A 24,426-nucleotide genomic window follows, 5' to 3' on the forward strand; every position below is an offset into this window, starting at 1 on the left:
AGGCTGTAGCAAAACTTAACCATCAAATTCATCTCTAATTATTCATCCTCCCCATTACCCACACACAAGTCTCAAGCTCATGAGGGCATCGCCCTCATAAAAAAAACAAAATCAAATGGACGGCGACTTCATCCTTCAACTCTTTGCGAAAGGCACAATTCAGTGGCCTACGTTATTTTGTTCCGAACACTTTTCTAAAGAGTTGAAGGATGAATTATGTTGCAAGGTAGTTCCAAACTATATGATCACGGCTAATTGTCCTGCTCCCGTCGCCAAAGAATAGATATGTATACTGTGCCGTCGCCGTCCCGCACGCGATACACAACGGCGTGTGCTGTGTGCAATGCTTCAAGGGAGAGGCGAGTTTGGCGTTTTTCTTTCCAGGAGATCAAGCTATAATAGTATGTAGCCTACAGAATAATTATCAGTATCACTGTATTCCTTCAAACACTATCAGCTCAACTGTAACCTATAAAAATAGCCATGAGAACATCCAACTTACTGGGTTGAAAATTAAAAGCTTTTCAATTTTATTTATTGATATTGATGTACCATTTTTAAAACTACCGCTATCTATCAATAGAGTATCGACTAATTTGGTCTACCAACTAATATCGACTAATTGAATCGGCTATCGATTAATTTGTCTGACCATCGATAGTAATTATAATATCGATCCTCAAAGACCGATGAATTTGAATTGATTACTGAAATATCAGATACCGATATTTTTCGAAAATTGAGCTTGATATTATTTGAGTTCAAGAATATTATTTGATATCTTAAATACCGATAAATAGAATTTTCTGGAAAAAAGGTCAGAATTTCTTTCGATGTCAAGAATGTTTGATACCAATCTAGAATTATATTGATAATGGCATACATCGATAATCGATACCGAATTTCTCTTTTCCTTGTAATTGATAGGTCGAGTCTCGATACTCGTAAATTTTGATCGGTTTGTGTTTTGTTTATTGCTCATAACCTCGTAACTCGTAACTTAGGTTAAAAAATTGACAGTAACTTGCTTTTTGTTTTAAAATTAATAAAATAGACTAGGAAAACTTCAAATAGAATATTGGTTTGTAAGTTTATGTGTTTTAAAAATGGACCAATTAATTTTAATATAGTTTTTTTTTGTGAAATACAAATTTTGAAATTCTAGTAAAACTAAATTGCGGTACCTAGGCTAGGCTTACGGTAGGCTACTAAAATTTTATAAATTTCAATGTATCTTTCAAATAACAGTAATTCCAGTATTTCAATCTCAAATACTGTTAAAGATAATAATTCTTCTATTGCTGACGAATTTTTAAGATTAGAAAACGAATTAGTAAATAGATTGACAGATTTTAATACAACATTGCTTCTTAGGTCAACAGTAGAATATATTTACAACCCCTTGGAATATGCCTACGATGTTCATAAAAATTTTGTACATAAATATTGCTCATCATCGAAGAAAATACTATTTCTAGGAATGAATCCTGGACCTTGGGGTATGATGCAAACAGGGGTGAGAAATTATTTATTGGAACTTCTCATTCTTCCTATTCTTAGGATAGCTGACCTCATTTAATAATAATATTTTTAACTAAATTAAACTTGATTTCAAATAAAAAAATTTTTAACTAAAAAACAAATTTATCTTGAAAATGATTTCTAATAAGAGTTTTGAAGCTATCAATGCACAATTACAGTAACTTCATGTTATAAATTCAACATACTACAGTAGCCTAAAAGTTTTTTGCCTGAACTTCTCCAATAAGTAAACCAATTACTTAAATCTTTTAGAACTTCAACTTGAAAGCTTTTAGTCCTGAATTAACAATTAATGCTTGTGCATTCATCTTCATTTTCATGCTCCATGAAATCCTGAATCACCTACTAAAGCTGCGTTTACACCAAAGTTATTAACAAAATGTTAATAACTTAATACTTGTAGATTCTATTTGATTGAACGTAACTTGACATATACATATGTTCATCATTATTGTATAATAAGTTATGTTCAATCTAATAGAATCTATGAGGATAATTAACAAAATATTTCATCTGATTATGAAAATACATTATGAGATTTATGAGATTATTGAAAATATAATTCCTTGCTCAATAAAATATAATTTATTATTTAAAAAGAGAATGAACAGTTAATATTACATAAAACCTTTATCAGCTACCGTCTATAGAAGGCATTGACAAGACAGAGGATCGGCAACGTTGTTCTCCTATCTTCCTTCACTGCCATTATAACGTGATCTCACTATAGAAGTCAACATACAAACAATTTTAGTAAGACGGATTGGTTTTACAGTAGAGAGTAGTAATCATGGATTGGAGGGAGCGGCTTTACTCAGTGGTCGCACTGATAAGCCATCTCTTGGATAAGTTAGGAATCATCTTTTGATCGTCTTCTCTCCTCTGAATATGATTCATGATCGTCAACTCCTCTGAATATGATTCATGAGTTGTGAAATCGCTTCCCGGTGGTTCGGAACACACCTAAATCTGTAGCTCCATACATCTCTCATTATCCACGCATAAGCCTATATGATTATGAGGGCATCACTCTCAGCAAAAAAAACGATTTAGTGCTTATTAGTTGATCGCCCATATTTAGTCATTGGTCTTCTAGTAAAATATTTGCCTACTTATTTAGTAAAAATTGAAAGTTTTGAGTATATATTTATCCTCATTGAATAATACAATTTGTATTCAATATTATTTGTGATTTGTTTAAAAAAAATGTATTTATAAATAATTTATCCTTCTTTAAAAATACATTTTCTTTAAATACATACGAATTTCGTATGAGGTTTTTCTCAGACTAGATATGTATTTATGCAAGTCCTAATATTTTGTCACAATCTTGTCGATATCTCGATCGAATAAGCTACTTATTTTTTCAACCTAGTCGATGTAAATTAGGATGTGATGAGGCTATATATTATATGATTAAGAGAATTCTTGTTCCAGGAGGAAACAAGGAAAATAGGATTCATGAAATATTGTATTGTCTTAGTGCGCCATCAATTTACACAGTCATAACATGTACTATCATATTATGAAGTTACTAGACAGTTGATCGTTTATATCTAGTCAAATATTTGTATGTCTTTTTTACTTTCCTTGCCCTATTACCATAGGTAAGGAAAGTATTGCTTTCCGAAAAAAATTAAGATACCCCAATTTCTAAATTTCTATACGTTCAAGCTCTCCTGAGTCCAAAAAAGTGGTTTTTGGGTATTGGTCTGTATGTGTGTATGTGTATGAGTGTATGTACGTCTGTGTGTACACGATATCTCATCTCCCAATTAACAGAATGACTTGAAATTTGGAACTTAAGGTCCTTACACTATAAGGATCCGACACGAACATTTTCGATCAAATGCAATTCAAGATGGCGGCTAAAATGGCGAAAATGTTGTCAAAAACAGGGTTTTTCACGATTTTCTCGAAAACGGCTCCAACGATTTTGATCAAATTCATACCTAGAAAAGTCATTGATAAGCTCTATCAACTGCCACAAGTCTCATATCTGTAAAAATTTCAGGAGCACTGCACCATCTATGCAAAGTTTGATTTTAGATTCCCAATTATTAGGCTTCAGATACAATTTGAACAAAAATTTTCAAGTGGAAAACATTGAGCATAAAAATCTCTACAATTAAAGTTCAGTAACATTGTCACCTAAAATTGAACATAAGCTCGAAATTCGAGAAAATGTTATTATCCAATTGCAAACTGTTGGCAACTGTTGATTCTATTAAATGATTCACTATGAAGAGATAGCAGACCTCGTATGTCTCCAGCGTTATTGTCCTGTCACCAGCTGACTCAGATCTTTATTTATAAGTAGACTTGAGATGAGCGTGAACACTAGCGTCAATTGATCAATTCTCATAACAGCAAGGAAAGTTGTGTGAGTGCGCCAAACCAGATTTTTATTACTTGTGCTTGGTTAATGAAAGGAGTGCGGTGATTATCAACAAGTTACTACTTTCTGCCAGTATACATCGATATCTTTCAAATATCTCAATATTTTTAAAAGACATCTTTGTATAACGGAAGAAAGTAATAAAAATGATAATATCGTGTGTTTGAAGATAGAAACAGACTAAAGTTGTAAGCCTTGAGATCACCAGACCACGTAGGCGGAAAAGTTGACAGTTGATATTTCATTAAATTAATTTGGGGCTAACATTTTTATTTTTGTTCAGGTTTTTATTTATTTGAAGCTTCATACTTTAAATAGTTGAAGTTGTTGCTGTGAAATTAAATACAATTGTAAATTAGGATTGTTTTGATGGTCATCACTGAAATTCTTCATGTTGAATCTTGTACCAAGTTTTCCCCTACCGGTATATAAGATGATGACCACTCAAACTCTGTAGTATCGAAATCATGTATTTTATTATCTAGTATCTGATCTCAGTCGTAGAGCTGACAAGTTGAGAAGAATGCAATAGCTATTTAAAGGGGCACCAATTCACTCAGGATTGGCATATGGCGCGGACGTTTCACGTACTTTCTCCACTCCCATATAAACATAAATACTATGGTCCAAAGCATTTAGTGGAAAAACTAAAAATGTAACAACAGTTTATTTGAACTAAAACAATGTAAACATTTTCAACTGTTTTCTTCCTTCTTCCAACCATTCATCCAAAATGAATAAGCTCATTAGTTTTAGTTATATTCAAACTTTTCTATCAATATATCCACATCCAGTTCCCTGAGCATTGAATGATCTGGCAAGTCAAATCCTACAGAGCCTCTAGTGTTTCTTTCTGATATGACACACATTTTTCAAAGCAAATCCAATTTTTCTCTTATTGTATCAGCTATGCGATATACATGTCTTAAATATTACACATGCTTAAACTAGAGCTTGATTTCCTTATCACAGAATTATGACACAATTATCCTAGAATTATCTCTTACGTTTGCAGGTACCATTCGGTGATGTGATATCAGTGAAAAAATGGCTGAAAATAACTGGTGTCATAAGAAAGCCTTTGAAGGAACACCGTCTCAGACCAGTCTCTGGTTTTGACTGCAAACGAATCGAAGTCAGCGGCAAAAGATTCTGGGCTTTCGCTCAGCAACTCAGTCATGGAAACCCTGCACTTTTCTTCAGTAACTGCTTCGTTCACAATTACTTCCCGCTCGTTCTCATGACTGAATCTGGCAAGAACGTGACTCCTGCTGATCTCAAGGTAAGTCAGTAGATCTCTAAAAGGAATATTAATTTCTTAGTCTCCAATGGGCGTTTTCACACACAGACACGCGACACTCATGTCGTCCCGGTCCTTGTGATTGAGATCCAATGCTGGCAAATGCAAGCCTTCACACACCAACATGCGACATGTTGTTGCCTCGTCGACAATCGCAGTGTCTGTACATAATAAATTATGTCAGTTTGAATTTGGCAAGCGTATTTGTGTTCCGGTAAGAAGTAACAAGTCGCATGGCTATTGAAAACAAATATAACCTAACTCTGTTCGACTGCTAGATGTCGTGAAATGCTCCAAGGATGTTGTGACGGTGTTCACCACATGGCCCCCACAGGGGGAGGGGGGATATTGAACCTCTATCCCCGGGCCCTAATCAAGATCAGAGATTTCATTTTTTCTGGGATTTTTTGCTAATCTGAACTGCTAATCATCTTGTGTGGTATTTATTCTATTAACATTTGCATGTCTACAGCAATTGAAACAGCGAACATTGATTCAAATATCGTCATATTCCATTCCTGGAATGGATCGGAACAGTGATCAAACATTCTCGTTTTGTAGTGTAATTTTCAGATAAAAAGCACAGAACTGCAAGGAGGCCTAAAGAGTACAGACAATTCTTGAAACATTATTCTCATTTCGACGAAATATAATTAAATAATCAATGGAATTTACTATGCTGAATTTGTTTTTATGGAGTTGGATTCGTGAAGTTTACAGTTTGTGGTACTTGGCTTGAGTTCTCATAGATGAAATAGTGTATTCAACGGGTTTATCTTCTATCTAACTATCGATATCTAGGAAAGAATTGGCTTATACATGTAGAAGATAGGAAATACCCAATTGACGCATCATCACGTCTAAACTACTGAACTGATTAACTTGAAATTTTGCATTAAGAATCTTAATTTACCGAGTATTGCTACAGACCTATTTTCAGTTCGTGATACCGTACTTTGCTTGAGTGGTCATAGAGTGAATTGGGTATTCAACGGTTTCATCTTCCATGTTCTCCTTATCTATCATCTTTAATATTGTAAAGGAAATAATTGACTTATACATGTACAAGATAAGAAATCGATTGACATGATTATCGCATCATCATGTAGTAACTACTGAACCTTTTAACTTGCGATTCCACATGAAGATTCCGAATTCATAGAGGATGGATATAGACGTATTCTCATTGCTATCAATCATTTAATTTTTCTATCAACCGTATCCCTCCCGTTGTGGATAATTATCGGTGGTTTCTTGACGTTATAAATGCTTCAGCTTAAAATTCAATCCCAAGAGGCTACAGAAATAACTACATTCCATTTTGGTCTGACAAGTGCAAAACACTGCTGCAGAGGGCTCAATCCGGAGACCAGGAGGCTGCTGATGAGCTAATCTTGGAACTTGATGCAGGACGTTTGTAGCACTGGGAGGAGACCACAGCCAACCTTGACTTCAAGCATTCCACTAGAAAGGCTTGGTCTGTTTTCCGAGGCGCAGCTACTACTAACATAGCCTCGCTTAGCTCAGTTGTTTGTGCCCACAGTGTAGCCAAAGTGCTAAAAGATAACAGCAAGCCTATTATCAGCAAAGAAGCTAAAGGAGGAGTGAAGGCACAGCTAAGAAAAGTTCTTTCCCAACATGAGAATGCTACCAATTTTGTGGTGGTTGTGCATGAGGCTGAGGCTTCTACTGCCATCAAAGAAATACCAATTGGCAATGCACCAGGAGTTGATGGCATTCTCGCAGAATTTGTTAGGAACCTAGGAGGTAAAGCAGTCAGATGGTTGTCCTGTTCTACTCAGATGTAATTAGAACATGCAGACTACCATGTGAGTGTAAGGAGTCTTACACTCCTTAAACATTACTCCATGATTGATTAATGGATTGAGTGAATCAATCATTAATGATTGATTAATTTGTACTATTCGGCAATGATTAATGTACTAATCATTAGTACATTAACGATTATCCTTACTTCACTGGATAATTGCAGTTTTGAAACCTGGCAAGGTACCAAATGATCCTAAAAACTACCGACCAATATCACTGCTCTGTATATGCTTCAAACTACAGTGGAGGAGGAAATTCCTGTTGAGCAGGCTGGCTTCTGGAGAAACATGAGCTGCACTGATCAGGTTTTGGCTCTTACCACTCACATTGAAAGGGGCTTCCGAAAAAACTGATAACTACAGCAGTGCTTGTGGACCTCAGTGCAGCCTTTGATACTGTGTGGAAGACAGGTCTTCTGCTGAAGCTGGGGAGAATGTTCAGATGTTCGAAACTCATCAGACTATTTGATAGGCTCTTATCAAATAGAATGTATAAAGTATATCTGTGTGAGCAGGTAAGCAGAAAGAAAGTGCTAGACAATGGAGTACCTTAGGGATCAGTTCTGTCCCCAGTATTATTCAAGATCTACACATCAGACATCCCACATACTGAACGCAAGAAATATATATATGCGGATGATATTGCAATAGCAGCACAGGCTATCACCATCAAACAGACAGGAACGATCCTTCAAGCGATATCAACACTGACTAACTACCTGCAGTGCTGGGGGTTGAAGCCAAATCCTAGCAAGACGAAAATCACATCCTTCCACCTGAAAAACCAGCAGGCGAGTAAAGTACCTGTTGTGAATTTTTGTCAAAAGCAGATCGCAATGAACCACCACTCCACCTACCTTGGGACATCCTGACCTACCTGAGAGCACCTACAGAAGTTAAGGGAAAATTATCATCTAGAGTGAACCTGCTTTAGAGACTGGTGGGTCCTTCATGAGAGAGTAAGGCTGATACTCTGAGGACTGCAGCTTTGGCCCTCATTCAAAGTGCTGCAAAATATGGAGCTCCTGTATGGTTGGGTAGCTGCCACACTCGTCAGATTGATATAGCCTTGAACAGTGCAATGCGAGTGATAACTGGCTGCTTGATGCAGACTGAGACAGACTGGTTCCCTGTTCTCAGTAACATTTGCCCACCACATTTCAGAAGGAAAGAGTTAGCTTGCAGAGAAATGAGTAAGATAAGCAAGCTACCAGAGCTTCCAATTCACAAAGATTTGCTTCTAAATTTGCCAACTCCACTGAGGCTCAAATCCAGAAAATCTTTCTGGCAGATCCTCCCCACAGTCAGCAAACCCTCGAACACATCAACAGTGGACCGAGGTTTGGCAATCTGTTTCAGTGGGAAACAAAGACATAGTTGATGATCCAACTAGGAGAGTGAATGGCTTTGAGCTGCCTCGCCAGTTGTGGGTGAGACTGAACAGATTCAAAACAGGACAGGAGAGGTGACAAAATAACATAGTCAGGAGCAAATTATGAACCGCATCATTGCCGAGTGTTCATTGACAAGATTTCAGGGAGGGTTACAGAAGTTGCATGTAGCAGATGACGAGGCCATAATCCTGCTAAAAAATTAAAAAATGCATGTATTTATAGCTTATTTGTCTCTTTTTATTTATTTTTTATACCACTGCCTATCCATACTGCATATATAATTCAATTTCAATTTAATAATTGAAACAAATTTATTCAATTTGTGATTCAAAGTTCACGCTACGATAAAAGAGCTTTTTTCAAGTGACAGTAGCGTAATTGGTAGCATGCGTGACTTATGAATGAAAGGTTGAGGGTTCGAGACCAATTAAACTAATTTATTCTGCTCAAATTTTCAACTCTGATTAATATTATCTACGTAATTATTATTTTTTTAATGTATGAGAATATTGCATTTTACAACACAAAATTTTCCCCGGTGCAAAGCACGGGTTACCTTCTCATATAATGCTTGTTGATGTTGAAAACGCTTGTAAGTCTTCTTAAGAATATGTTGTCGCAATTTTCCGTGTAAATCAGTTACACAATTCAAAGGTGTTCATTCAGCATGGAAGATCATATCTTATTGTTGTATTGAACCTGAACTATCGTTTATTTATTGTTGTAGAATGTATACTGTGCACCTTGCCTTCAAGATATCCTCACAGGGAAACGTTTAATTCGTTTATGACGTCGAATTCTTGTTATTCTGTCAGAATATTCTCTGTGTGGATGATTCTGAATATAATCATCTCACCATTGTTATAAAATTTTCTTATGCTAATGCACGTTCCACTCCAGTCCAATGGTCTATTTTCAATAAATGAAAATGTGTTTACATCAATATTGTAGAAAAATCAACGTTTCCCTGCGAGACATGCAAGTCTCATCTTTGATAGAGTACCATATTATTGATAGTTTTAATAGATTCATAAGAGCTTTTTATTGTTATTTTCTAGCCGGCTGAAAAAAAGGAACTGGAAAGTGTTTGTGATGAGAGTTTATGTTCGGTGATAGACTTATTGCAAATCGAAGTTATAATTGCCATTGGAAGGTATACTGAGAAACGAGTAAATGCTGCTCTGAAGAAAACGCCAAAAAATGTTCATGTAAGTAGTAGAGGTGAGAATAAAATTATATTTAGGTTATTTCATTAAAAAATAAAATAGTAGATTTTTTAAATTCATTTAATTCGTAAAGTCAATCATTTACTTTACCTCCGCACATTCACAATCATCCTTTATACAAGGTTTTCTCATTTTTTTCATATCCCAACTATTACTTAAGTTTCTTGTTCAGAGTGACTTCCGTGGATTTGGTTATGTAGGCCTACTGTACTTTAATTACATTAGTCCTGTAGTTGAATCCAGACCGCCATGGATTCAATCTAGCACTTACTTACTTGACGTGAGCTGATTCCGAATTTAATGTAATCTTGTTCGGTGCAATCTAAATACACATTTCAAAAATATAAGTTACTCTGTATGATTGAATTGTTTCTTATCAAGCTACATCGACTATGATTATAACTTCCCGATATGATTGAAATATTATAGTAGGAGATAATATAGGGTGAGCATAAATTATTGAACACATTTCATAAGTGAATAAAGAATAACGAATAAGTGTACTTACATGAATATTGATTTTTTAAAAAGCCAATTTTAAATAGTTTCATCTATAATACATGACAACTTTTGAACAACCATGACAAATTTCTACGTGAGCACTTTTTGTTGCACATAAAATATCTAGACGATATTAGATTTCACGCCATACATTGTCGATCTGGATTGATGTCCTGAATTCTTCTTTTTAGTTCATCAATATTACATAACTTCTTTGCATACAACTTATTTTTCACGGCCATACTCTAAACGAATACATCTTTGAATGATAATAACCGATTTTGTGAAACCACAGAACGCACATAGCTTTCTCCTGACACTCTGTCACCCTCACCTGTAAGTCAACTGTGTTTCTATGAAGGTCATTACAAATTATATATAGAAGCTACACCAATGCTTGCCACAAAAATAGGCGCGCTAATACTTTTGGTTGTTTTTTATTCACCTTGAAATGTGTTCAATAATTTGTGCTCACTCTTTATAATGTAAAATAATTATCCCTTGTATAATTTAACATAAAGCATAGTACAATTTCTCATTTTCTCTCGTTCTAATTATGGTTTTTGTTTGTGATATGATAAATAAATTGGAAAATTTTTCAATTTTCTCTCTTTCCAAATAATGTCTTTTGTTGGTCAAGACCTTGATTTTTCCGATTCTCAATTACTGTGACATAGTGACTCTTGATGTGACAGTTCAACTTTTACAGAGGATGCAGCGTACCCACAATTATTGTGTACGCTTCATCTTCAACCTTAGACGTGATGACCATGTGACTGAATACTTTGACAGATTTAATCTCATGAAGCTGCATGATTGTAGGAGGCTTCATGCTGTTATTTTCCTGCATAAGACCTTGAAAACTGGAACCCCTAAGTCTATTGCGGAGGATTTTCAATATTTGAGTGATATCGGTCGGGGTGGTACACGGCATGGTTCCCATCTACTGGCTGTCTCAACTCACAGGACAGTCATGTTCAACAAGTCCTTTCTTGTGACAGCTTGCGGATTGTGGAATTCATTGCCGGCTGAATTGAAGCGCATTGAGGGTAGTCGTCGGTTCGGCCCGGCTGTCTTCCGGTGGATCAGGGTTGGTGGGGGTGGCTGGGCTTAGCGGCGGGTGCACGCGCTTGTGTGTGTGTGTTTTCTTTTCTTGCTTTCATACTTTTCATAGTTTTGATACTTCCATTTATACAAATATAAAGAAAAATGAAAATCTCAGTACCCTTTTTGAAATTATACTCCTATATTCAGTCTCAAAATTAATTAATTTAGTGAAATTTTAAGAAATTCAAGTTCAACTTTAAAAGAAAACTCTAAAGAGAGATAGTAAGAAATACTCTTTTTCTCTCTCAAAATTAATTTCATGCTAGAAGTATTTAATATAAATTCCTTAATTTTCTCATCTTGCTTGTAAGGTTTGTAGCCATATTGGAATTTTTTTCTTTGCTTCTTCGATCTTATCATTTAGTCATAAACTTTTTATTTATTTCCTAACAGATCTTTGCCATTTCACATATTAAGAATGCTCTACTTTCAAGTTTATTCAATTAATCCACTTATTATTGTTATTTTTACTATTCTTTCATATAAAATATTGTTTTGTTTAATTTTTCTTTCACTGAGTATCGTTAAATTATGATTTAGTATTGTATTGGAGGGTTGAGTGTAAGAGAGGGCCGACTGCGCCCTAACTTCGCCCTCTTAGGTCAAAATAAAGGCAGTCATTCAATTCAATTCTTTTCTGTGATTTAATAATAAATTGGATCTCTAACATAATTAATTTTGTACTGTGAGTCTTAATTTCTTGCTATGTCTTAATTTCAGGTAGTATATATAATGCATCCAAGTCCTCGAAATCCGAAGAGCAATCAAGAATGGATGCCAAATGTTATAAATTGTTTGAGTGAAAATGGCCTTTTAAATTATTTCCAAGAAACAAAAACCTGGTAACAAATTTCATTGCAACTGGAGGATTGACAACGAAATTTGAATTCCAAAGGTAAGTAGCAGCTGACATATTGTAGTGTCGTTTCTATTATATAGATATACATTCTTGGCTTCAATTATACATTCAATTGCAATTGACAGGGCCGCCCCGAGGTTAATAGGCGCCCGGGGCGAGATTTTGATATGCCCCCCCCAAGTATAGCGCGGTAAGGTATTATTTAAAAGTAAAGCTACATTGCTCTTCCAGGAGGAGAACTTCCATTATGGACTGCATCCTCTCCTTGATAATCATGCTATAGATTTTGTAAGCAGTGTTTAGCAAGCTGATTCCTCTATAGTTGTCACATGAACTCCTTAGTCCAATCAATAAAGACATAAAAAAGGAGGTGTGCTTGCAATTTATATTGTAGTTCTGATTTTTAATATATTATTTGGATACATGAGAAAAGTCCAGAACCTCGTATTTTCAGTTCATTTTCCAGTTTTCAGCTATTCCTGCCAAATCCAGTAATCGGACGGAAAATTTGCTCTAGCCTTTGTTTTAGATTATAAAAATTCTGAATAAAAATGAGATCATTCCCAACTCTCTATCTCCAATAAGTACTGAGTTATGATTTTTCAAAAATGAGTAAATTTTTAAAAAATCAATTCTAATGGATTATAGTTTTTGATCAACGATATCTTCCGATTGTTACCATTTAGGTAGATGTTTAATTCAAAGTCCCTCTGGGCGTATTTTTGTGCTCTACAATCTAAGATCAGGTAGAGCGCTCTATCTCATATAGATTTCCAGGTACAACTGAAAACAATGATCCTTGCGTTGTGAAAATCACCTTATTTTCGGCTTCAACCATCATCACCAACTACTAGAAATTGGCCCCGGTCACCCTGCTCTTTGGTCAGCCCTGGCAATTGAATTGAATGATTAGCATTCACACATCCCTTTCTGCCCTTTGAAACCACATAAGCGTTTTACCAATAGAAGCAATTGGATTACATGATGTTTGAGGTTAATAAAGAATACTATCAATTTATAAAGCTAAATGAGTGTGGTCGGTGTGGTTCTATTGTCAGCACTGCTATTGAAACCTGGCAAACATGAAATAATTGTTTGTTTTTTTTAAGATTCGATATGCTTGTGGCAAGCATGCTCTTTTCTGTGTATCAATGCATTTTTGTGGCGATTGATTTGTAAGAGTTAATTCCAATATATAATCGCTGTACTGATAATAATGATATGAATGTAATGATACGAATGATATTCGTATGGCTCTAATTGGTGGGATGCCTTGTATCAAGTTAGGAGCACCTACCTACTGTTGCATTTGGTTATCACTTTATGCTGAAAACAATAAATGAAATAATGTTGTTCTGTAATATGTAGATCAATTTATAAATTTTGTTTGTTCTATTTTACTCTACCACAGAGGGCGGCAGCATAAAATCCTTTTTTCAAAACTTGAAAAGAATTTCATGCATTGGAAAAACACCTTTTTGATTTTAACAAACATTTTTCATCTACGATGTTACCATTGAACCTAGTATTTTATCTAGTGTTGAAAAATTATAAAATACTTGGATTCGTAAAAGTAAGTTTGGAAGTTTTGAATAATTGTAGTTCCTTGCCGTAACAATTCTGGAAGGAACTCTTCCAATTTTTTCTTGTTCTACTTTTTTCTTTAAAATACTCTCTTAATATCCCTTTCTATTATTTTTATTAGATTTTACATTTTCCTAATATTTCTATGTTTCATTTACTTCTCTTTATGAAGAAAAAGCAATCTGACAATATTCCAACACCATATTAATATTACATGCGTACATTGATTTATCTGTCTCAATACTTGTGATGAATTACACTTTAATAACACATCAAATTCTTATTTCTATTTCTATTTAAGTTCTATTTCATTTTTATTTTTATTCCAATTTCCATACTTTATTCCAATTTCTTATATCAGATATATTCTTATTTCAGATATTATGATGGAAGAATGGATGAGAGTAGCTCTGAGCCGTGCAAAAAGTGCTCTAGATTCGGGTGAAGTCCCCGTCGGTTGTCTGTTCATTTATAAGGATGAAATAATAGCGGAGGGTAGTAATATCGTGAATGAGACGAAAAACGCGACCCGACACGCGGAAATTAACTGCATCGACGAAATCGTCGCGAAATACCGCGATTGGAAATCGGTCTTCAAAGAGACGCATGTGGTTGTAACAGTTGAGCCTTGTATAATGTGTGCTAGTGCTCTACATAATTTAGAAATCGCGGGAATCACCTATGGATGCGCTAATGATAGGTTTGGAGGATGTCATTCTGTCTTGGATACATCTAAATTTTATCGAAATCCGTGTCCAGTGTTCAGTGGAGTGTTTGGTGATGAAGCTATGAACTTGTTGAAGGAGTTCTATAAGCAGACTAATCCCAATGCGCCTGAAAATAAAGTGAAAATAAAGAAGGTGGCTTCCTAGATCTATAAACTATGTAAGTAAGAATTTTGTGAATTATTCTCGTCTATTGAATCATGTTTACAATCTATTCATATTATGTGCAATGTATTTGAATAAAAGTAATGATTAGTATAATAATTTATTCGAACAAACCAATATACGTACAATCAATTTTTGAAAATGGAAAACAACTGGTGTAGCAAACACCTACGCATGCACAATACATGTATATCAAAGTCCAAATGGAGTCCCTTAGGTAAGACTGTATGGGGCGGGCACATGACACCCTGATTTACAATAGAAAATGATCAAATAGCCTAAAAGGATAGAAAAAAATTAATATCAAGATTCCACCTGATCTCAAATTTCATATTTTGTAGGTTTAAAATTAATTTTATGACAATTCACATTTATATCGATCTGAAAGAGAATTATCTTTTAATGCATAATTCTATGTTGAAGATTTCTTGCACTTGAGACATTCCACAGCTTTTATATTGATTCACTTCATCAATACGATGTCATAGAATTGAATAGTTTCCTCAAAACTAATTTTCCGCTTCTTGGAAGTATTAATTTCAATATTGAATGGGAAATAAGCAAACATCTCTTGGAACTTAATTCATGTTTTGCTGTCGAGTCCAAAAGCTCTCTTCAATAATATAATTTGTTCTTGCTGCTCCTATATACGAACACATATACCATCATTCTTAAATAACATTTGCCAAACAAAATAGCTATCAATGGAAGTTTGTAAATTTGTTCATAGCTTTTTTTACATGACTTCACTCGTTTCACTGACGAATCAGTCAATGGTTTACTGGCTGTTATTAGGAAATTTTGTTTCCAGTCCTCCCTACAGCCAAAACTATTGGTCTGAGGCCTATTGTGCGTTGTATAAATCAAAATTATTGAAATTCAAGTTTTTAGTTCCATACAACAAGCTTGTATTTACTAGTACTTCTGTACTTTTCAGGCAGTCGAACTATTTATCTACCTTCAAACAACTGAACGGATCGTGCTTTTCTCTCTTTAGTTTTTCAACGTAACCAAGTTTGTAATTTCGTCACTATCAAATTTATGTGTAGGGTTGCAATCGTCTCTTTCACTCTTTGTATGGATTAAAACCGTTTAAAATTTATTATAGCTTTCTAATCAATAATCATTATCACCCGGTGAAAAAGTTACTGATTCTTGATTATATGGACTGCGCTAAATAATTGTTGGAGGTAGCACTAGACAGAAGCGATTCTTCCAATTCATTCCATAGTATTTTTGACACATCATAAGTCATTATCTTATTGCCAACTGTCTTATTATGTTATTTATTAGAAATTAATCTTGTTATACAGAGTTGGGCAGTGAATTATGGATAATTTGAGTTAGTTACACTCATTTTTAAACGAGAAACAGTGCCTTAGAAACAGTGGCGGCGCTTGACTTGAACAGTTGGTTGGGCCAGTGGTGGGAATTGTTGGGGCGTGGATGTGAAGGGGGGGGTGCTTTATAAAGCATATTCAACTTTACAAGTTGTTACGCAGGTAGACTTAAACTTTAGTTTGAAGTAAACTAAACTAAACTTTATTAATCTATTTGGTGGCAAGAAGATGAGTTTGATGTTTTTCGATTGAGTGAATTCGATTAGTTACCTCGTTGCCATTGTTAGTTAGCGAGATTACCCTCGCAGCCCATTCTTCTAAAAAAACTAAACTAAACTTTATTATTCTATAAACTAAATTAAAACAACATAATATGCAACTCACCAAAAGACTTGTCAAAGTAGACCTAACCTCATTTAAATCATGATCACCACACACTAATATAGCACTTCACAATAAAATCACGCCTTTAAATTCACAACCACAATCACTACAGTTGGATTATTGCTAATTAATCTATGCAAATATTAGCACAAAAGTAGTTGAAGGTATTAACTTATTAATTTTATAAAATAATAAAAAACCTGTTGCCGATTCGGATGCAATTCACATTTTACATGATGGCTGGCATGTAAACAAACACAAATCTATACTAGCGCTCAGCAGTCTGAGCGAGAATACTGTGAATCAAACTGGCCCACTTGCTCCGTATATCAATGCATTGCTCCCAGCCAGTCTAGCGCCGCCGGCTTGCGTTGTCTTGTCAATACGTTCTTATGAGAACTAGAAGGGCCCGAATTCTGAGGCCCTTCAATGTGCTACGTAATGATCCGTGGCCGTCGTTGAACTCGTACGTATTCTACGATGGCCATGGATGCATTTGCATGGTATTTCAACGAGAATTTTTACCAGTTGACAGTTCAAAATTAATTTATATTGTATGTTATTCAATAATAATCATCCACATAACCTAGCATTTTAAAATGTATTTTACTGTTTCATTTGGGTGGGCCCGGCCCACTTGGCCCTTAAGGAAGCGCCACCACTGCTTAGAAATGGAATAGCTTCTCTTGATGCATGGCATTTTGAAACCATACAGAAGGTTGATATGTCGTCTTCTCAATTATTGTGGCAGAAAAAATCACGAAAGAATTGGCTTATGTACGCGATAGGAAATACACGAATGACGCATTATCACGTCTGAACTACTAAACTGATCAACATGAAATTTTGCATAAAGATGCTTAATTTACCGAGGATGGTTACAGACCTATGTTCAGTTCTCAAGTTTACAACTCGTCAGATTTTCAGTACCGTACGTCGAGTTTTTAGTTCGTCAAGTTTCCAATTTGTGATACAAGCTTTGCTTGAGTGGTCACCTATCTATCTATCAACATAATATTATAAAGAAAATAATTGGCTTATACATGTATATTATGACGAAAATACACTAATAAATGGAAATACACTAATTACTTCTGAACTACTGAACTGATTAACTTGGAATTTTTCATAAAGATTCTTAATTTACCGACGATGATTAAAGGCCTATTTTCATTCTTATTGATCAATTAATTACAATTGAATAGTAAAGAAAAAATGTCAATTTATGATTCAAGTTTATGAAACGATAAAAGCCGAAACAGAGCTTTCGCCAAATGATTCATTGGCGCAATTGATATCATGCGTGACTTATGAATGAAAGAGAAGTTGTGGGTTCGTGACGAATCAAACATTTTTCTGATAATTCTCAACTCTGATTGAGATTATTCACGTGATTTTGACAAAAAAAATAAAACATTATTCTATTTTTCATATTTCCTAGACATACTGAGAATCGCATTTGCTTTTTACAACACAATAATGAAGTTTCGAGAAATGCTACACCAAACAGTGAATTATTCGTCATTACTACATATAAATATAGTAATAGAAACCTAAAAAAAAACAATCTTTATCATAGAAAACTACAATCTATTATCATAGAAAACTACAATCCATTTTCATAGAAAACTAAATTTATTTATTTATTTACAATCTACAACTTAACCATCGCCGTTTCTCCCATGGCAGCAGATAAGGCCAGATGACGGGACTCCGTCATCAATCTTTCCCCACGTGTTCAAGAGTGATTTGACAAAATCGTGATCCATTTTTACAGGTGTTATTTTATCTATATATATAAAAGCGAAATGGCACTCACTCACTGACTGCCTTACTGACTCACTCACTCACTCGCAGAACTAAAAATCTACCGGACCAAAAACGTTCAAATTTGGTAGGTATGTTCAGTTGGCCCTTTAGAGGCACACTAAGAAATCTTTTGGCAATATGTTAACTCTAAGGGTGGTTTTTGAGGGTTTAAAGTTCTTCTTTTAGCATGTATATTCTTCTTATTCTCTTAATTATAATTGAAAAATGTCCAAACCATATGTTAATATAGAACTACAGTATAATCTAGAGAGAGTACCTCTTCGAAACAGTTGTTAACTGGTAACTAAATTAATAATTTTGTCAGGTTGGCATTAAGTTGAGTTGACTTTGATAGGTTGGCACCAAGTTGAAGATTGAAATGCATTTATCGCGGAAAAAATTGATTGGGCACTGCTACTTCAATCAGAGCTATCCCTGGGAATATTATATTACTAGCCGTCAGGCTCGCTTCGCTCGCCATATCCGTTTAGCCAGACGTTTAGTCTGGACCCCCGACTGGATCGTCCTAACATGATAAAAATGCTCAAATGAAAAATGCAGGCGAGCGAAGCGAGCCTGCTGATCTCATTCTTGGACGATCCAGTCGGGGGTCCAGGGGGCGGAGCCCCCTGGCTAGACGGATATGGCGAGCGAAGCGAGCCTGACGGCTAGTGTACATATAATGCTACTGTTGTTTTCATTGTAAAAATGGTAACACTAGAAGAAAAGAAATTAAGTACCCTTTGAAAATGAGTGTATAACTTCTATATCGAATTATTCATAGTTCATTTTTCAACTCCATATAAATGTCCTCATCTTATTGCCAAACGATAAAATGAGATGTAACTCTGGTCTGGTATAGTAGCAATAGCTACTGCTACCTCAAATTTTCATTTAGCTCAGTGATATTTATGTCTTAAGATCTACCTTCCACTGTTTTCAACTCAGGCTTACAAGTTTACTTTAAGGTGTAGCAGAACCGATCAAGCAGTTTGCTTTGATTGTCACATGTCTGCCCTGCAGACTACAGCAACTGACAAAATTTATGTGAGCAAAGCTGCTTGCTCAGATCCCTCCAAATTCAGATTTCCTTAGCAGTAGCCAGGCATGTTTTCATCTCGATAGATGAGTGAATAAGCAACACTACTGCTACTCGGCTAAAGAAAACTCTCGAATCCATGAAAGACCGTAAAACAACAAACTATTTTTGAAGTTAATGTCATACTCCTCGAAATGTGTGCAAGAGCTGCTAAAAACTTCAGAAATCGCAAACAATGTATTGATACTAACGGCCGCCATCTTCAGGACTTTAATTTCACAACTCAGTCAATATAAAATGTGCCTCTACCAATTAATAAAAATAATGCAAAAAGATCTTCTCTATCTACCCAGAGTCACTTTTTATACTCCCGAAAACTGCTTAATCGGTTCTGCCGCACTCTGTACATGTGCGACTTCGTCATCCTCCGTAGGACGGAGTATTATCATGTTAGATGTGTCATTATTTAATATATCATGTGCTTAATGTTCACTATTGGAATATAATATTGCAATTTTTCTATATTCCCATCAGATTATGCAGCATATTTACTGGTTTTCCTTCAATTTCGTCCCGGATGCATTGTTTCGTGGCTGGGATAGTTCTGAATGAACCGTTTAGGAAAACGTTTGTTTTTAAGTAGCTTCATAGAATAAGATTGTTGTTTGTCAAATTTGTGGTACGCGAGGGGTGCAATGTATTTATCCCCATCAGGAAACAAAGCATTCACGGCAACTCTTGTAGGGCAATGTTGTTTACATAACAAGTCACGGCCTACTGCTCGATCTGGATAAACTCTGGAATAAGAACTATCCCAGCCCAAAAACAACGGGTTCGGTATGAAGTTGATGGAATGCTAGTCAATATGCTGCAAAATTTCATGGGAAAATTGAGAGTTGTATAGATTCCAATGGGGGACATTAGCCTATATTTTATCAGATGATATATTCAAAAAATATTTTTTTCACTTATTGTACAGTAAATGGTAACCTTTTAACCATTGCATTGAAAAAAAATCTGGTGTGGCGCACTCACACAACTTTCCTTGCCGTTATGAAATTGATCACCTGACGCTAGTGTTCACGCGCATCTCAAGTCTACTATTCGAAGATCTGAGTCAGCTGGTGACAGGACAATAATGCTGGAGACACACGAGGTCTGCTACCTCTTCATAGTGAATGATTTAATAGAATCAACAGTTGCCAACAGTTTGCAATTGAATAATCACATTTTCTCGAATTTCGAGCTTATTTTCAATATTAGGTGAAAATGTTACTGAACATTAATTGTAGAGATTTCCATGCTCAATCTTTTCCACTTAATTTTTTTGTTTAAATTGTATCTGAAGCCTGATAATTGGGAATCTAAAATCAAATTTTGCATAGATAGGGCGGAGTTCCTGAAATTTTTACAGATATGGGACTTGTAGCAATTAATAGAGCTTATCAATGACAATTTTAGGTATAAATTTCATCAAAATTGTTAGAGCCGTTTTCGAGAAAATCGCGAAAAACCCTGTTTTTGAAAACATTTTCGCCATTCAAGCCGCCATCTTGAATTGTATTTGATCGAAATTGTTCGTGTCGGATCCTTACAGTGTAAGGACCTTAATTATTTCTAAATTTCAAGTCATTCCGTTAATTGGGAGATGAAATATCGTGTACACAGACGCACATACCGATTCCCCTCCAGGCCAAGCTACTCCTCTCTAATCGTTTTTTTTTATATTTTATACAGGTTATTTCTTGAGGTTTTCCCCCGATTCCCCTCCAGGCCAAGCTACTCCTCTCTAATCGTTTTTTTATTTTATACAAGGTTATTTCTTGAAGTTTTCCCCCGATTCCCCTCCAGGCCAAGCTACTCCACTCTAATCGTTTTTTATATTTTATACAAGGTTATTTCTTGAGGTTTTCCCCCGATTCCCCTCCAGGCCAAGCTACTCCTCTCTAATCGTTTTTTATATTTTATACAAGGTTATTTCTTGAGGTTTTCCCCCGATTCCCCTCCAGGCCAAGCTACTCCTCTCTAATCGTTTTTTATATTTTATACAAGGTTATTTCTTGAGGTTTTCCCCCGATTCCCCTCCAGGCCAAGCTACTCCACTCTAATCGTTTTTTATATTTTATACAAGGTTATTTCTTGAGGTTTTCCCCCGATTCCCCTCCAGGCCAAGCTACTCCTCTCTAATCGTTTTTTATATTTTATACAAGGTTATTTCTTGAGGTTTTCCACTGATACCCCTCCAGGCCAAGCTACTCCACTCTAATCGTTTTTTTATATTTTATACAAGGTTATTTCTTGAGGTTTTCCACTGATACCCCTACAGGCCAAGCTACTCCACTCTAATCGTTTTTTTATATTTTATACAAGGTTATTTCTTGAGGTTTTCCCCCGATTCCCCTCCAGGCCAAGCTACTCCACTCTAATCGTTTTTTTATTTTATACAAGGTATTTTCTTGAGGTTTTCCACTGATACCCCTCCAGGCCAAGCTACTTCTCTCTAATAGTTTTTTTATATTTTATACAAGGTTATTTCTTGAGGTTTTCCACTGATACCCCTCCAGGCCAAGCTACTCCACTCTAATATTTTTTTTATATTATACAAGGTTATTTCTTGATGTTTTCTACTGATACCCCTCCAGGCCAAGCTACTCACTCTAATCGTTTTTTATATTTTATACAAGGTTATTTCTTGAGGTTTTCCACTGATACCCCTCCAGGCCAAGCTACTCCACTGCTCATTATATCATTAGTAACATTCATTTTACCAAACCTGTGTTTCAATTAATAAAACCAATCCTCAAATTATTAAGCCTCATAAGTTAAGGTATGAGAACTGTAAGCATGAAATAGTAGATCTTAAAACAGATTTTATAATAAAAATTGTGGGACGATCTCCAATCACATCTATAACTGAACGACCGTAGCGAGTCCTTATTGATGACTAGAGCCTGGCTCCGTTGTCCTTTTCAGGGGCTCTGTATACGTTCGAAATATTTTCTATTGATTCCTTCAATCAACTTCAAATTTTCAAGATACGCGTATATTATTTGAACCATTAGGCTATACTTGTCGAGTTGGTTAGCCAAACAAGCCGACTCACTCCTACGTCCTTTTTGACGATATAACAGGATTCAATTTGAAGTGCATAACAAAAATGGTTTATTTCAATTATTATTTTTTTTAAGTCTTTATTCTCAATGTTCATTTTCTAAATAAATTTATTATTCTTCACTTACAATTTTTCTTTTTGAAACATTCCTAAATAATTCAAAATAGCTGAAACTTTACACTATTTTCTCTTCAGTTTTCTAATTTTTCTAAATTTAATTTAGACGTGGACTGCGACTACGCCTCGTTTCGGAAAGCCAATTTTCTTACTTCACCTGTTTAAAGTCTAGAACTTAAATCCCAAGCTCGGAAACTGGCACTAAGGTAATATTTCCTCTCGTTTAAGAAAATATAATTGAATTTGGATTCTAAATGGCGGACCAGAATTAAGAAGGCACAGAAAAGTTTTTTTTTAATGGAATATCAAACCCTATCAAACCTACTGTCAAATTATCATTAACAAATAATTACTAAGCCGTTTTTATAATCCTCCCCAACTCTGTATAGAATAATAACTATTTCCTCTAAGCTCTAACCTCTCAGCTAATCACCCCCCCCCCCAACTAAGCTACAATAGATTCAAAATCCAATGGACCCCCTTGCAGATTTAAACTGGGTTTTCGTTTGTGCGTAAATGCTGTCGTCGACCGCATTATGTTTTATTATGTTTTAATGGGGAAGGTTGAGTTTATACTTTTAAATTGTAGTATATTGATATTAGAAATGTTTTGATTCTTGAATAATAAACACAAATAATAATGAAAAGTTATTTGATCAGTTGTTTTAGCTCACTTGAATTTTGGAAAATATGAATGTCAACAATGCTTGTCGTCGTCGACTGCGGAAGTTTACGCACAAACGAAAATGCACCTTTATATTTTAGCCATTAAAAGTTTAAGCTGATGACTAGATAGTGTCTAGAAAAACTAATTATTCCTAGTTAGTGAAAATTTACAAGATTTCTATTGAATAGGCCTATGACTAAGGGTAGCAGAACTTGAGCTAGCAAACCTGATATGAACCTCTTTTGTAACAGTCCTATCAAAACAGACATATAGTCATATGCCTATAAAACATTTTATTTAATTATATCATGGATTGGAATGCAAAATGCTTCTTAAAGCAATGTCTTCATATTATAAACATAAATTCTTTATATAATAAACTGAGAACTACATCCCATCCATTTAAGATATTGAGGTACAGTAGGCCTACTGTAATGAATTTTCATAAATTGGAGCATAAATTCATTAGGTAGTCTAATTGATTCATATAGTCCAGTCAATATAGACATAAAAAGGAGTGTGCTTGCAATTTATATTGTAGTTCTGATTTTTTAATATATTATTTGCGTACATAAGAGAAGTCCAGAACCAATTTCTTCATGCAAAATTTCCTTGTGCTAGATACAGAGTGGCCCAAAAACCTCGTATTTTCGGCTCATTTTCCAGTTTTCAGCTATCTCTGCCAAATCTCGTAATCTTTTAAAATTTGAACATTTTCTGTTCATTTATTCTCAATAAAGCTGAGAAAACGCTGGAAAACGCAAATTATGGGCGTATCTTTAGCGTTATTTCAAATTCCTTCAGACACAACATTATTACACCCCAGCTGAGCTTCTGTAGTAAATTTGAACACTTTCTGTTTATTTGTTCTCGATAAAGCTGAGAAAGCGCAAAAAACGCAGATTTTGGGCGCGTAGGCTATCTTTGGCGTTATTTCAAACTCCTTCTAACACACCATTATTACACCCTAGCTTACCTTCTGTACTAAATTTGAACAATTTCTGTTAATTTGTTAATCTGAGAAAAAGCAAAAAACGCTGGAAAAACTCTAGTTTTGGGCATATCTTTGTCGTTATTGCAAATTCCTTCTAACACAACATTATTGCACCCTAGCTGGGCTTCTGTAATATATTTGAACACTTTCTGTTCATTTGTTCTCGATAAAGCTGAGAAAGCGCAAAAAAACGCTGGAAAAACGCAGATTTTGGGCGTATCTTTGGCGTTATTTCAAATTCCTTCTAACACAACATTATTACACCCTAGCTTAGCTTCTGTACAATTTCTGTTAATTTGTTCTCGATAAATCTGAGAAAAAGCAAAAAACGCTG

At 35.1% G+C, this 24,426-nt stretch overlaps 1 protein-coding gene across 6 annotated transcripts; it reads left to right on the plus strand.

The window, feature by feature from the left end:
- Positions 1 to 953: 953 nt before the first annotated feature.
- Positions 954 to 15,747, plus strand: LOC111045331 (tRNA-specific adenosine deaminase 2). 6 transcript variants are annotated; one of them, XM_022330712.2, is made up of 6 exons: positions 974 to 1,085; positions 1,375 to 1,516; positions 4,956 to 5,222; positions 9,522 to 9,671; positions 12,018 to 12,192; positions 14,119 to 14,729. In XM_022330712.2, exons 2-5 carry the CDS (start codon positions 1,481 to 1,483, stop codon positions 12,141 to 12,143), a joined length of 579 nt encoding a protein of 192 aa, XP_022186404.1. In that variant the 5' UTR covers positions 974 to 1,085; positions 1,375 to 1,480; the 3' UTR covers positions 12,144 to 12,192; positions 14,119 to 14,729. The 6 variants fall into 6 exon arrangements, with proteins under 6 accessions (XP_022186401.2, XP_022186406.1, XP_022186404.1 ...); XM_022330716.2 differs by lacking the exon at positions 1,375 to 1,516 and adding an exon at positions 15,568 to 15,747 and having other exon boundaries at positions 976 to 1,200; positions 14,119 to 14,625; XM_022330709.2 differs by having other exon boundaries at positions 954 to 1,516.
- The last annotated feature ends 8,679 nt before the right edge of the window (positions 15,748 to 24,426 follow it).

This window comes from Nilaparvata lugens, chromosome 4, assembly GCF_014356525.2.
Source record: "Nilaparvata lugens isolate BPH chromosome 4, ASM1435652v1, whole genome shotgun sequence".
NCBI lineage: Eukaryota > Metazoa > Arthropoda > Insecta > Hemiptera > Delphacidae > Nilaparvata > Nilaparvata lugens.

What these genes read in the sequence shown, in the direction of transcription:
- LOC111045331 (XM_022330709.2), top strand. Translation starts at nt 1,229, where the DNA reads ATGTATCTTTCAAATAACAGTAATTCCAGTATTTCAATCTCAAATACT. An exon ending in GGGGTATGATGCAAACAGGG is followed by an intron (nt 1,517 to 4,955) that starts GTGAGAAATTAT and finishes TTACGTTTGCAG; the next exon opens with GTACCATTCGGTGATGTGAT. An exon ending in TGACTCCTGCTGATCTCAAG is followed by an intron (nt 5,223 to 9,521) that starts GTAAGTCAGTAG and finishes GTTATTTTCTAG; the next exon opens with CCGGCTGAAAAAAAGGAACT.